The following is a 12,421-nucleotide window of genomic DNA, read 5'->3' on the forward strand; positions in this document are numbered from 1 at the left end:
AAGGGGGGCTAGTGTCGGATTAAGGCCCCTGTCAGCCTCTTGGCCACCCAAAATGGACGTCACAACGCAATACTGCAGAGTAGTTTTGCTTAACTCTCAACAACCATGTGTTACCTTTAACAATTTATTATAAATTTTAGCTGAATTCTTCTTACCCACTTGTATGAGATCCTAATCTTCCCTCTGTGCTGTGCCATACGCGTGCCAGTGCTTGAGTCCCATCTGTTCTTGGAAGTTTGTCCTAGATTTAAAACCAGGAGGTTGTTTTGTGATCTCAGCTCTCTCATAGGTTCCGGAAAACTCATGATTTTGTAGGTTGTTGGATATTTGTTGTTGTTAGTGTGGATCATTGTTCTGCATCCTAGGTGGAAGCTGGAAGTCCATCAGATTTTTTAAAAGTGGGTGCACGCAAATGTCTGTAGGAATAGGTCTTTTCTTTGAGTGGTTCATTTTCTCCAGAGGATTCTTTAATCAGCCACCTGGGACCTAAAAGCCTGACTCCTGGCATTTGGAATCTGGGCGGGTGAGGTGAACTGGGGAATCATTGTTTAGGATGCAGTTTTTAAAAATAGATTTTATATTTTAGAGTAGTTTTAGGTTCACATAAAAATTGAGCAGATACTAGTACAAACTTCCCATATACCCCCTCTCTCAGCAGACACAGCTTCCTCCGCTGTCACCGTCCTGTACCAGAGAAGAACATTTGTTACATCGATGAACCCACACTGACACATCCTAATCACCCAAAGCCCATACTTTACAGGAGGTTCACTCTTGGTGTACATTCTGTGCGTTTTGACCAACATATAGTGACATGGATCCCCCATTACAGTGCCATACAGAGTACTTCCACTGCCCTGCACCGCCTCCGTGCTCCTGCTCATCCCTCCCTCCTGCCCGGCAACCACTCATCATTTTCCTGTGTCCACAGTTTTGCCTTCCAGGGTGTCCTGTGCCTATGACATTATGCCTGCGAGCTCTAACAATTCAGTTTGCGAATTTGTTGCAACGATGTTGCTAACCTTTTTTGATATCCGAGGGATTATTCATTATAAATTTGTACCAACTGGACAAACAGTTAACTAAGTTACTATTTGGAAGGGCAGAAAAGGCTGCGTGAAAAAGACGACTTGAACTTTTTCACCAACAATTCATGGCTCTTGCGTCACGACAATGCACCAGCTCACACGGCACTGTCTGTGAGGGAGTTTTTAGTCAGTAAACAAATAAATGTATTGGAACACCCTCCCTACTCACCTGTTCTGGCCCCCAATGACTTCTTTCTTTATCCGAAGATAAAGGAAATTTTGAAAGAAAGCCATTTTGATGACATTCAGGATATCAAAGTAATACGACAACAGCTCTGATGGCCGTTCTAGAAAAAGAGTTCCAAAATTGCTTTGAAGGGTGGACTAGGCACTGGAGTCAGTGCATAGCTTCCCAAGGGGGGTATTTTGAAGGTGACCATAGTGTTATTCAGCAATGAGGTGAGTAGCACTTTCTCTAGGATGAGTTTGCAAACTTAATTGTCTGACCTTGTATGTATCCTTTTTAGATTAGCTTCTTTTACTTAGAAATATGCATTTAAGCTTCTTCCAGGTCTTTTTATGGTTTGATAGCTCATTTTCTTTTAGTACTGAATATTATTCTATTGTCTGGATATTCCATAGTGCATTGATCCATTCACCTACTGACGTACATCTTAGGTGCTTTGAAATTTTGGCAATTAAGAATAAAGCTGCTATAAATATCCATTTGCAAGTTTTTGTGTGGACAGTTTTCAATGCATTTCGGTAAAAACCAAAGAGCATTATGCTGGATCATATGGTAAGAGTGTGTTTAGTTTTTTAAGAAACTCCTAACCTGTCTTATAAAGTGGCTGAACCACTTTGCATTCCCACCAGCAATGAAGGAGAGTTCCTCTTGCTCCACATCTTGTCAGCATTTGATGTTGTCAACGTTTTGGATTCTGGTCATTCTAATAGGTCTGTAGTGGTATCTCATTGTTTATTGCGCAATTGCCCAATGATGTATGATGTTAAACATCTTTTCATTCCTATTTACCATTTGTATATCTTTCTTTGCTAAGGTGTCTATTCATCTCTTTTGCCCATTTTTAAATCAGGTTATTCATTTTCTTGTTGTTGAGCTTTAAGAGTTCTTTGTGTATTTTGAATAACAGTCATTTATCAGATGTATCGCTTGCACATATTTTCTCTCAGTCAGTGGCTTAAATTTTTCTCTGATTCCTCTGCTCTTAGTCCCTTGGTTCATCCCTGCCCTCCTCCGTGCCCACTGTCTCCATGCCTCCAGCTCCTCCGTGCCCACTGTCCCCATGCCTCCAGCTCCTCCTGCTCGCTTTCCTCAATTCACTTCCCTTGTCCTTTTTACCAACCAAGAGAGGAGTTAACAGTCTGCTTGAGCCAAGTGATGACCTGGGGAGCTTAACTGCTCTTGACAGATTTGGAAACAGCCTCATGGGGCCTGATTTTACCCTGTGCTTTTCCTCGTTCTGCTGGACAAATCAACGTGCTTATCAATGGCATTTCTCCCTCTCAACACTTACTTCTACTCTCAATAAATCATTTACTATTTCTACATCCTCTGGTCTCTCTGGCTTGATTTTGTAAGGACTCAATTTGGATGTGTTCCTGCTCCTTCCTGCTTTAGACCATCTGGTCTCTTATGTTCCTTGTGAGCAAGAGGTTCAAGAAATTTTTTGTGGTGTTGAAATTGATGATGTTCTACATTGAACGTAAAACACTTTACTCATCCGTTCTTAATGGCTTGATAGCACTCCTGATTCATAATAATAGTGGATTTTCAAGATGCAGCTTTCTGTCATATACCACTAAGGGGGAAAAAGGCTGTAAACTACGATACACAATTGATTGTAAGATGCATCCCGATTTAAGAGATAGTGAATAAAAATGAGTCTTAGAATCATTGTCCAGTGCCATTATGATCATACAGACACAAAAATATGTATAATTTCTAACTCGCCTAAAATTCCTAGAGCGACCCATTTCCCAATTAAATTGCAGGGACAAAATTTATCACCAGGAACTTTTTAACTTTAACTGGCTTTGCCGGGCACTCACCCTTCTCCCTGTTCAGGATTTTCTAACCATACCAGCCACTATAATCATTACTGTCTCGTGCCTGAACTCGGGCTGCTTTCCTCACAGTTCCCCAGAACGCCCTTTGTGCTTGCAAGCCTTTCTGTTCGTTGTAGTCTTCAGCTAGTCTTCTGTACTGACAACCTCCCATGCTCTATGCAGTATTCTGTACTCTACAGCTTGACACTTACCATGTATTATCTAAAACTATCTGCCATTATTTTGCGTGTGTTTTATTTTAAGCAGTTCTATTTAAGTAAGATTAAGTAAGATTATTTATACTTTTCTTTGCCAGAATGCATAATAAAAAGTACTGAGCACATAGTAAGGCATTCACTGAAGGCTTGTTGAGTTTCATTTCTGTTATTGTTGTTGTTGAAGTTTGGTATCACAGAGCTCATTGCATGGACCCTAAAGTTTTATAAGAAAACTTGTGTTTCCTGTAATATTTCAGAAGTCAAGTTAAATCTTCTGGGGAAACAGGTGTATTCTGTATTACCACAGAGGAAAATACCTCTAATGTTATTAGACTTTATAAATATTTTTTGAAAGTCTTTTCCAACAATAATTACAGAAACTCGGAGAGAATAAACACATCTTTAAAGGTAATTCCCAAAGAAATTGGATTTTAAAGCTCTTTTTAAATTATAGTGCCCTTGGCTTAAATAAATCCAATTAAGCTTTTTTATTGTTAACTGCCTTGGAAATGCTGCATTTGGACATAAGTCTATTGCTGAAATTAATTTGATTATATAATATATGAAGAACAGCCTTTATTTTTTTATTTTTCTTTCTAACTTAAAACAAAAGAAACTGGACTAAGAAAGGAAAACAAAGGAAGTAATTCATTGCGAGGACTAACGTACCCTCTGTGTGGGTAGCCTCTGTCCCCTCCTGCTCACCTTGAACTCTCGATCTTCCGTGCACCTCCCTAGTAGATCAATGTTATAGTCGTTAATGGCAAATGGATGTATGGCTGAGTATTTTGTGAGAATATGGGGTAAGAGGGTTGACATTTCACATCATATTAGAAAAGATTGTTAAAGACCTCTTTTGATATTCATCCTGCCAGTTGCTTTGTTTCTTCACCACTCTCACAGGCTCTTAAAAAAATCCCCTCTATCGTTATGAGCAGTTCAAGCCTGGGCTTTGGCTTACAAACTCCACTCAAGAAAAGAAAGGACAATTTCATCACATCTAAGAGAAAAGCAGTTTTAAACACGTTTTATTAAAATGCCCTTATATAGATGCTACTAATATACATGCTCCAAAAAAAGGTGTACCATTTCAGAGAAACATTAGATTCCATAAGGAAGCTATGTAGAGTTCATCAGTAGTATTGGATAATTTGTGAACGTTTTATTTATAAGGCTGGTCTGGGAGTGCTATTGAACATAAATTGAGGTATAGAGCTATGGTCTATGTTACTGCCCTAGAACACATAGAACAGACCCTACCTGGCAGAGGTCATTAACCCACCGGAAGTCTGAGAGACTCTTTTCTATATTCTTTAACTTTGGTGTCTTAAGGCCCAAGTAATCTTTTTGGTGATTAGCTCAACTAGGAGAACTGAGGGTTTAATATTAAAAACAGAATCATGAAAATATTCTTTCTTTGTTTCAAATGTACCAGATCTTTTTTTAAAAAAAATTATTGTATCTGAGATTATTCCTTTATTACTTGGTAAGTTCCCTTGAGTCTCAGAGTAGTGTGTATATACTCTAAGGGTGTGTGTCTCCTCCCTCCCTTTCTTTCCTTCTTCCTCTCTCCCCTTCTTCCCCTCTTCCCCTGACACTGATCAGAAAGGGAAAGTGAACAAGTATCCAGAGTTTTTAAATACATAAAAACTAAAGATTGAGACTGGCAGGAAAAGCCTCACCTGGAGGAGCAGTGACGAGAAGGGTCTGCTCATCGTTGCTGTGTGGTTGAGTCTGTCTGGAGTCAGAGGCAGACATACTGGGAAGGCTGCGGCTGGCCTCAGCTGAGTTGATTTAACATTGAGAAATTTGAGGCTTGGAGAAATTATTTTACTAGTTTGATATCCAGTTTGGGTCAGCTCTATGCCACTTCAAGTCATATCTTCTATGTGTTCAAAGAACATAGAACATTTATATTACTTTGGACTGAGAAATAGGGTTCAGTACTCTGCAGTTTTAAGCATTTGCTGGGGGGTGTTGAATGTACTTCCTGCGGATAAGGGGGAACCACTGTACATAAATGAATGGGCATAGCGGTGCTCCAGTACAACTTGATTTCAAAGACAAGCAGTAGCTGTATTTTGCCTGCAGGCTGTAGTTTGCTGACCCCTAGATTAGAACTATAAAGTGAAATAGAGCTCTTCACTATAATATTTCCCTATTATTAGATGTTTTGTTTACTTTTCTTAAAGTCTATTCTTTCTAATTTGATGCTGTTCTTCCTCCCTCTGTACCTTTCAATCTCACACTTTGGTGCTGCTGTGCTTTTGTATCATCAGCTGCTTTTCCAGGCTCTTTAACATCCTCACACTACTTTCCAACTTGTTGTCCAGATGCCCCAGATTGAATCATTCTAACATTTACTGAGTTTCAGGAATGAGTGCTGGTAAGGAAATAAAAGTGCTGGACGTAAAGAAAAGGTAGACTCTTGTGGATTTGTGTGGCCTTGCAAGACTTATTCAAGGATGCAGGACTTGGGCTGACTCTTCAAAGTCTGGAGGGAAATGAAATAGATAAAAGAGAAAGGTATTTCAATAAATTGTTGACAAGGGGAAGCTCACATATTGCTTCCCGCCCCCACTGCATCCCCAATTATATGGAATTCCACCAGGGACTGGTCCTTTTCAATGTTATTACCTGGAGCAAAGTGCTAAAGGTGTGACTTGTTTTTTGCTGAGGATTCCATGTCTTTGGGTTATCTCGTGTGTGTAGTAAGATACTTGTATGTAGGGGAAGCATGCAGACCTGCCCTGGGAAGGTCTGAGGCCTGTGGCCTAGACCAGCTGTGCTCTAGGCCTTCTGGCAAATGGACTTCTTTCTGGCTGGTTGGCGTGTTTTTCTTCCTTAGTTCCCCTTCCAGTCTTTTCTGACCATCAATGTGGTAGGCAGATAGGACACTGGGGGAAAGGAATGGGAAGCCACACATCTTCCCTGGATTTATAGGGTACCTTTAAGCCTAAATGTGTAAATGAAAGGAGTCCTCCATGGGGACCCGGTGTTAGTTCACTGGGGACATAACTTGGAATTTGGAATTAGGGTTATTAAAAAAGAAAGACTGTAAATAAGCATTTATTTCCCTTCTTTGCATAACATTTTCCTGTGGACTTTGCAGGAAAGGGGGTAGCTGTGTCAAGACAGATGGGATCCTGTCATCTCAATTCTTTTTTTACCTTTGGTGCAGTTATATCTCACAAAATAGGTGCAGCAGACCAAGCAAAGATATGGGGACAAGATCTGTTAGACAAAGCCATGTGTGGAGAGAGCGAAGTCCCTGTAATGGGCTAGTATATTCCTTTTACGAATGAAGCTGCAGGCCTAGCAGGTGACAGCCTGGATTTAGCAACAGGATCTGGAGCTACCGGAATATGTGAGAAGCCAGGTAGTCTGTCTTAATTGCCTCAGGTTACATAAGCAAGTTCTCTGCAGAAAACGGTTGTACTTTTGCATCTTAATTGCAGTTTCTGGTGTTTGGTGCTGGAACTCATTTCTAAAGCCAGAGTAAAATCACATTAGTGAGAAAAACTCCGGGATTTTTTTTAGCTTCTGGATTATTGGACTTTGTAGTGTTCACTTCTTTTTACTTCAGAAGAAAGTGGGCACATCTCTAAGTCTTAAGTAATTGTCATGAATATTGCACTTTATTTCAAAGTTTGGCCACAATACTGTGATGGAGGGTGTCAAGCAACAAAGTGTTATCAAGGGAATATGTTGTCATTTGGAATTAAAGTTGGGGAAATCTCAGTGGAATCATTAAAACCCAAGGACTAAAATGAAAATAAGACCTGTATCCAGAGCATTCTGGCTCTAGGTATTTGCCTTGCTTGGAGGCAGAAAGAAAATGAGGCAATGAGTAAAACTACGGCATTTGATATATGAGCAGGAAAGTTCTACATGGATTTTGTAAGGCGACCACTTGAGAGAGATGAGGATCAGCTTTAAAAACAGACCATAGGGGAATTAGAAAAGGAAATTTCTAAATTTAAAATATGTTGGCTATTAAACAGGTGAAAGAGGCCTCTGGGAAGACTTAGGGCCTAGAGCTTCCACTCATGCAAAGTCTTTCCTCTCTAGGACACCAAGTGGAGGGCAGAGACTTTCTATGAGGCTTTTCTCCTGATCCCCATCACAACCCCCAACTCCCAGGAGGCTAGAGGATGCCATAAGGGGAAAAAAAAACACTCCTTTGTCTCTTTCCTCTCACTGTTTTTTTTGTAGTACAACATTCTTAATTGAATGCTTTACAACTCTGATTAAAAAGTCTTCAAATGCAAATTTTAAGGTTGTGCTAAAGTAAAAATTTGCTGAGTAAGTCAACCTATGAGTACAAAAACAATGCATGAAGTTTCGGTATTTAATATTTACCATAGTCAATATTGGGTACATAGAAAAACATCAACCCCAATGAAAGAATTAACTTCAAGTTAGAAAAGAATCTGGTTCACTGAAGTCTTCTCCCGTCTCCCTTAAAACCGTACAGGTAATATATGCTTTGAACACGAAGAATGATGAGCATGAATCAGCAATTCAAGCCCTCAGAGATGGTCATGAAGAAGAAATCCAGCAAATTCTTGCCGAAACAAGAGAAAAGATATTGCAATATAAAGGCAAAGTAACAGAGGAGTTAGACCTTAAGAGGAAGATTCAAGGTTTGGAGGCATCGTTAGAAGATCACATAAAAATGAAGCAGCAGGCCTTGACAGAATTTGAAGCGTACAAGCACCGCGTTGAGGACATGCAGCTTTGTGCCGAAGCGCAGCATGTCCAACGTGTAGTGACCATGTCTAGAGAGGTTGAAGAGATTAGAAGGAAATTTGAGGAAAGATTGCGGAGTTTTGGACAACTCCAAGTACAGTTTGAAAAAGACAAACGGTTAGCATTGGAAGACCTGAGAACTGCTCACAGAAGGGAGATCCAAGAGCTGTTGAAGTCACAGCAGGATCACAGTGTCTCGGTGAATAAGGGTCAGGAGAAAGCAGAGGAGCTGCACCGAAGGGAGGTGGAGACCTTAAACAAAACGCTCGAGGAGCTAAGGCTTGAACAGAAAAAGCTAATTGAGGATTATGAAGACAAGTTGACTAAAGCTCAGGCCTTTTACGAACATGAACTTGATACTTTGAAAAGCTCACAGCTTTTCACAGCGGAGAGCCTACAGGTTAGCAAAGAAAAGGAGGCTGATCTTAGAAAAGAATTTCAGGGACAAGAAGCCATTTTGCGAAAAACCATAGGGAAATTAAAGACAGAGTTGCAGATGGTCCAGAATGAAGCTGGAAGTCTTCGTGACAAATGCCAAAATCTTCAGGTAGCACTTGTTACAGCAGAGAACAATGTTCAGGTAAGTAAAGAATATTCTGTCCAACATATGGATTTCCCCCCATCCCCCAGTTTTCTCTTTTTCTTTTCAATTAGACCACTTTAACTTTTTTTTTTTTCCTGTTTTGGGTTTTTTCTACTTTTCTTTGTGAGAAAAAAATCAACGAAGCATTAATTTTTGCTACTGTATAGTTATTACTATTTCCACTAGAATTTCAGGGCCAGAAAGGCCTGAGAAGATAATAAAGTCCCAAAAAGATGACTTACAATCTTGCTGATTGTTTTCTATGAAAAGATTTTATTTAAATAACATGTTAATGTTTTCCATAAGTGGTTTGGGCTTTGGATTTGCTATTTCCTTTGTCTTCATTAATAATGGTTATAAGTGTCACCAAAACAGAGTTAAAAATAGGCACTGTTAACTGTGACTTTTGAATAAGAGAAAGTTAATGTTCGTAATTTAAATAAGTTATTTAACTTAGGTAGCATCATTCTTGCATATTAGTAATGGCTATTTGATCTTTCTTAGGTTCTTCAAAAACAGCTTGATGAAACCAAGGAGGGGGAGATGGCCTTACTGAGCAAGCACAAGGAAGTGGAAAGTGAGCTGGCAGCTGCCAGAGAACGTTTACAACAGCAAGCTTCAGATCTCGTCCTCAAAGCTAGTATGTCTGACCATCGGTCTTGATGTATTCCTCAGTGAAAACCAACACTTCAGTGTTAATTCAAGACCAAATTTGTCTTTTCTCTAATGTTTTAAGATTATTCAGACCAAAGGACTCTAATATCTTATTAGTTAATCATAAATAAGCAAATGATAACATTTCCATTTTTATAGAAAAATTAAGAGTTAGCAGTTATTAAAGTACCAGTAAGTCAGTCACTAAAAGAAAACTGCTCTTTAAGAGGCTTTGTCCTTTAAAAACTTGCATTTTATAGTGTTTAAATTAATGGAACTCTATGCAAATTACAGCACCCTCATTACATTTGGCTTCTTAGTGAGGATCATGTCACATACTCCAGCTGAGTTGCACATCCTGACGTGGCTGTCATGCCTGTTTCCTAGTCCTTCTGGAGGATGTGGTGACCCGTGTCAGTTCTGAAGTTACATTTTGCCCGAATGTTTAGTGTGCCAGGTGAACCATTTCAACTAGTTCTGTGAGGATGTCCTGTGAGTTGATTGGCTTATCAGTGAATCCCAGATTACCCTTTGCCTAAAGTAATAGTTTTTCAATTTAGCATGTATGAGAATCACCATAGGCTTGTGCAACCAACATGCTGGGCCCCAGAGTCTCTGATTCAGGAGATCTGGGGCAAGCTTCATTTTGAAATGGAGTTCTAGGGGCTCTGCTGGTCTAGGGCGCTTTGAGAACTGCCCTGACATGTGCTTTATGAGACCTTTTTGTCACACTCACTTTTCACACTTCTCTCTCTCTCTCTGTCTTTCTCTCTCTCTCTCTCTCTCTCTCTCTCTCTCTCTCTCTCGCTCACTCTTGCTCTCTCTCTTCATCTCTCCCCCCTTTTTTCTGTTGTCATTTATTTCATTTTTCAGAACCTTGCTGTCCTTATCTGTCTCTTACTCTGCCTTAGTTCTTTATCAAGTCTCTTGATACAAATTCAGTTTCAGCCAAACTGCTGCCTGCCATCTTTGCCCTGCATACAGATTTCTTTCTCTTTATGTTAGAATTTGAAAGAAGAGATTAGAAAAAACAAATTACTCATTTTGGCGCCCCAGTCATAGTCAGCGCATCCCCTCTTGCTTTGTTTTCTTCCTAAGACTTTTATACGTACCCCTGAGGAATTGCTTCTACTATGTAAAACTTGTATAGCTTACAATCTTTTTTTTAAAAAAGTGGCATGGTCCTGGGTGCAGGGGGCAATATCAGTGACATGAAAATGTCCTTCTTCCTCATTTAAATTATTGTACTTGGGTAACAAGTATTCCCATAGTAAATATTTCCATTTTATACAGTGAATAAATCAAAGGAATACTTGTACATCCAGGCCATCTATTTTACTTAGGTATTAAGTACAATTGTTAAATATATACAGTTTTCTACTGCAGTGCAACAGATTTTCTACTGAAGAGATTTTGTTTTTGCGGAGTAGGTCATATTGGAATGCTGCAAGCAACTCAGATGACCCAGGAGGTTACAATTAAAGATCTAGAATCAGAAAAATCAAGGGCTAATGAAAGATTATCTCAGCTTGAAGAAGAAAGAGCTTTTTTACAAAGCAAAACCCAGAGTCTGGATGAAGAACAGAAACAACAGCTTCTGGAACTGGAGAAGGTAAAAAGCAAAGGAGGATACCTCCACCCCACCCCACCCCCACCCCTGAAGAAAGGAAAGGAAGGGTTCAGTTTTCCTACTTTTCAGATTTGATTTAGAGTGTTTACTCCTACTTCACAGTCTACTTCTTAACTCTAGTAAGAATGTTTTGTTTTTATTTTGAAGAAAAAAGGTATAAATCTGGACTGTCCTGCATTATGTGTATGTTCACAAAACAATTTATAAAAACAAATATGATTAACCATAATTATACATTCCACTGAAATAAGAGTTTTATTCAGTAAAAACTTAAGACACTGTAGCCTGTTTCAGCCAGAAACTGAATAAAACTCTTATTTCAGTGGAATGTATTTATGGTTAATCATATTTGTTTTTCTATGGATGAAACATATTATCATGTATATACCGAGGAAATAGCTATAAGACTGAAAAGCAAGGCAAGCCGTCAGGCTCTGAAAATTCATATACCAATATATTGAATTTCTATATTAAACAAGTAAGACATATCATTTGTAGAGTAATTTCTGAATATTTATTCCAATTTTTCAGATATCTACCATACCAAGTGGGAGTTCTGGACACTCTTTTTCCTTCCCTCAACAGCCAAGCATATTGAAAGCTGTGTGTTCTCCATGCCCCTTGCTCAGCTCCCATTCGCTCCTTCCCCGGGTGCAGTCTGGTTTCTCTTACCACCACTCCACCGACCCTGCGTTCGCCTCAGGCTCCAGTGACATCCTGGTTGCTGGACTTGGTGGATCTTGTCTTACTGTGGTACTTACTCCTCTCTGATTTACATCATCTCTCTTTTGGTATTTCATGCTCTCTCTCGTTTTCCTCCTGTCTCCCTGGCCTTGCAGTTTTGTCTGTGGGCGTCCCTCCTCCATTCATTTCCTTACCATTGATGTTCCCCAGCATTTTCATCTCCTTCCACACTTTCATCCATTCTCAGCTGTTATTTGTTTCGTGGTAGCTCCCAAATCTGTTGGTCTAGGCCAGATCTTTTCCCTGAACTTGAGTCCTATGTGTCTAACTCCCACTAGATATGTCTGTTTTTCAGACATGCCAAAACAGCATGCCCTGAACTTTGTCCCCTCGAAAGTACTGTATTTCCTTTACTCCTCTTTTTCAACCAATAGCACTGTCGCCCATCTAGTTTGATAAATCAGAGCCCTGGGAGCCTTTTTTTATTACTGTTTTCTTAAACCCCTTATCTGTTACCAAGTCCCATTGGTTCTACTCCCTTAATGTGTTTTTATTCCATGCTCTCCTCTTTATACCCATTCACAGATCCTCGATTTAGGCACCTGACATTTCTTGCCTGGATTATACTTACAACTTCCTAACCACTCTCCCTGCCTTCAGTTTAGCCTACTGCCACGATGAATGTTTTAAATGAATGTCATTAAATTAAATTTCAGTGATTTCTCATTCCCATCAGAATGAAATCCAGCTCTTAGCATAAAAGACCCTTCTCATTATTTGACTCCTGTCTACTTCTAAGCTT

The 12,421-nt window shown here is 39.6% G+C and overlaps 1 protein-coding gene across 8 annotated transcripts in view; it reads left to right on the forward strand.

Annotated features, from left to right (window-relative positions):
- FAM184A (family with sequence similarity 184 member A) overlaps positions 1-12,421 on the forward strand; it is a 106,884-nt gene that overhangs the window by 30,604 nt on the left and 63,859 nt on the right. For 5 of the 8 annotated variants that reach the window (XM_081044803.1, XM_081044805.1, XM_081044804.1 and 2 more), the window contains exons 2-5: positions 7,794-8,648; positions 9,156-9,291; positions 10,736-10,917; positions 11,467-11,688. In XM_081044803.1, coding sequence (XP_080900929.1) covers positions 7,794-8,648; positions 9,156-9,291; positions 10,736-10,917; positions 11,467-11,688 — 1,395 coding nt within the window. The remainder of the gene's footprint in view (positions 1-7,793; positions 8,649-9,155; positions 9,292-10,735; positions 10,918-11,466; positions 11,689-12,421) is intronic. The other 3 variants (XM_081044806.1, XM_081044809.1, XM_081044810.1) reach the window with 1 other exon arrangement.

This window comes from Rhinolophus hipposideros (genome assembly GCF_964194185.1).
Source record: "Rhinolophus hipposideros genome assembly, chromosome: 3".
NCBI classification, from domain to species: domain Eukaryota; kingdom Metazoa; phylum Chordata; class Mammalia; order Chiroptera; family Rhinolophidae; genus Rhinolophus; species Rhinolophus hipposideros.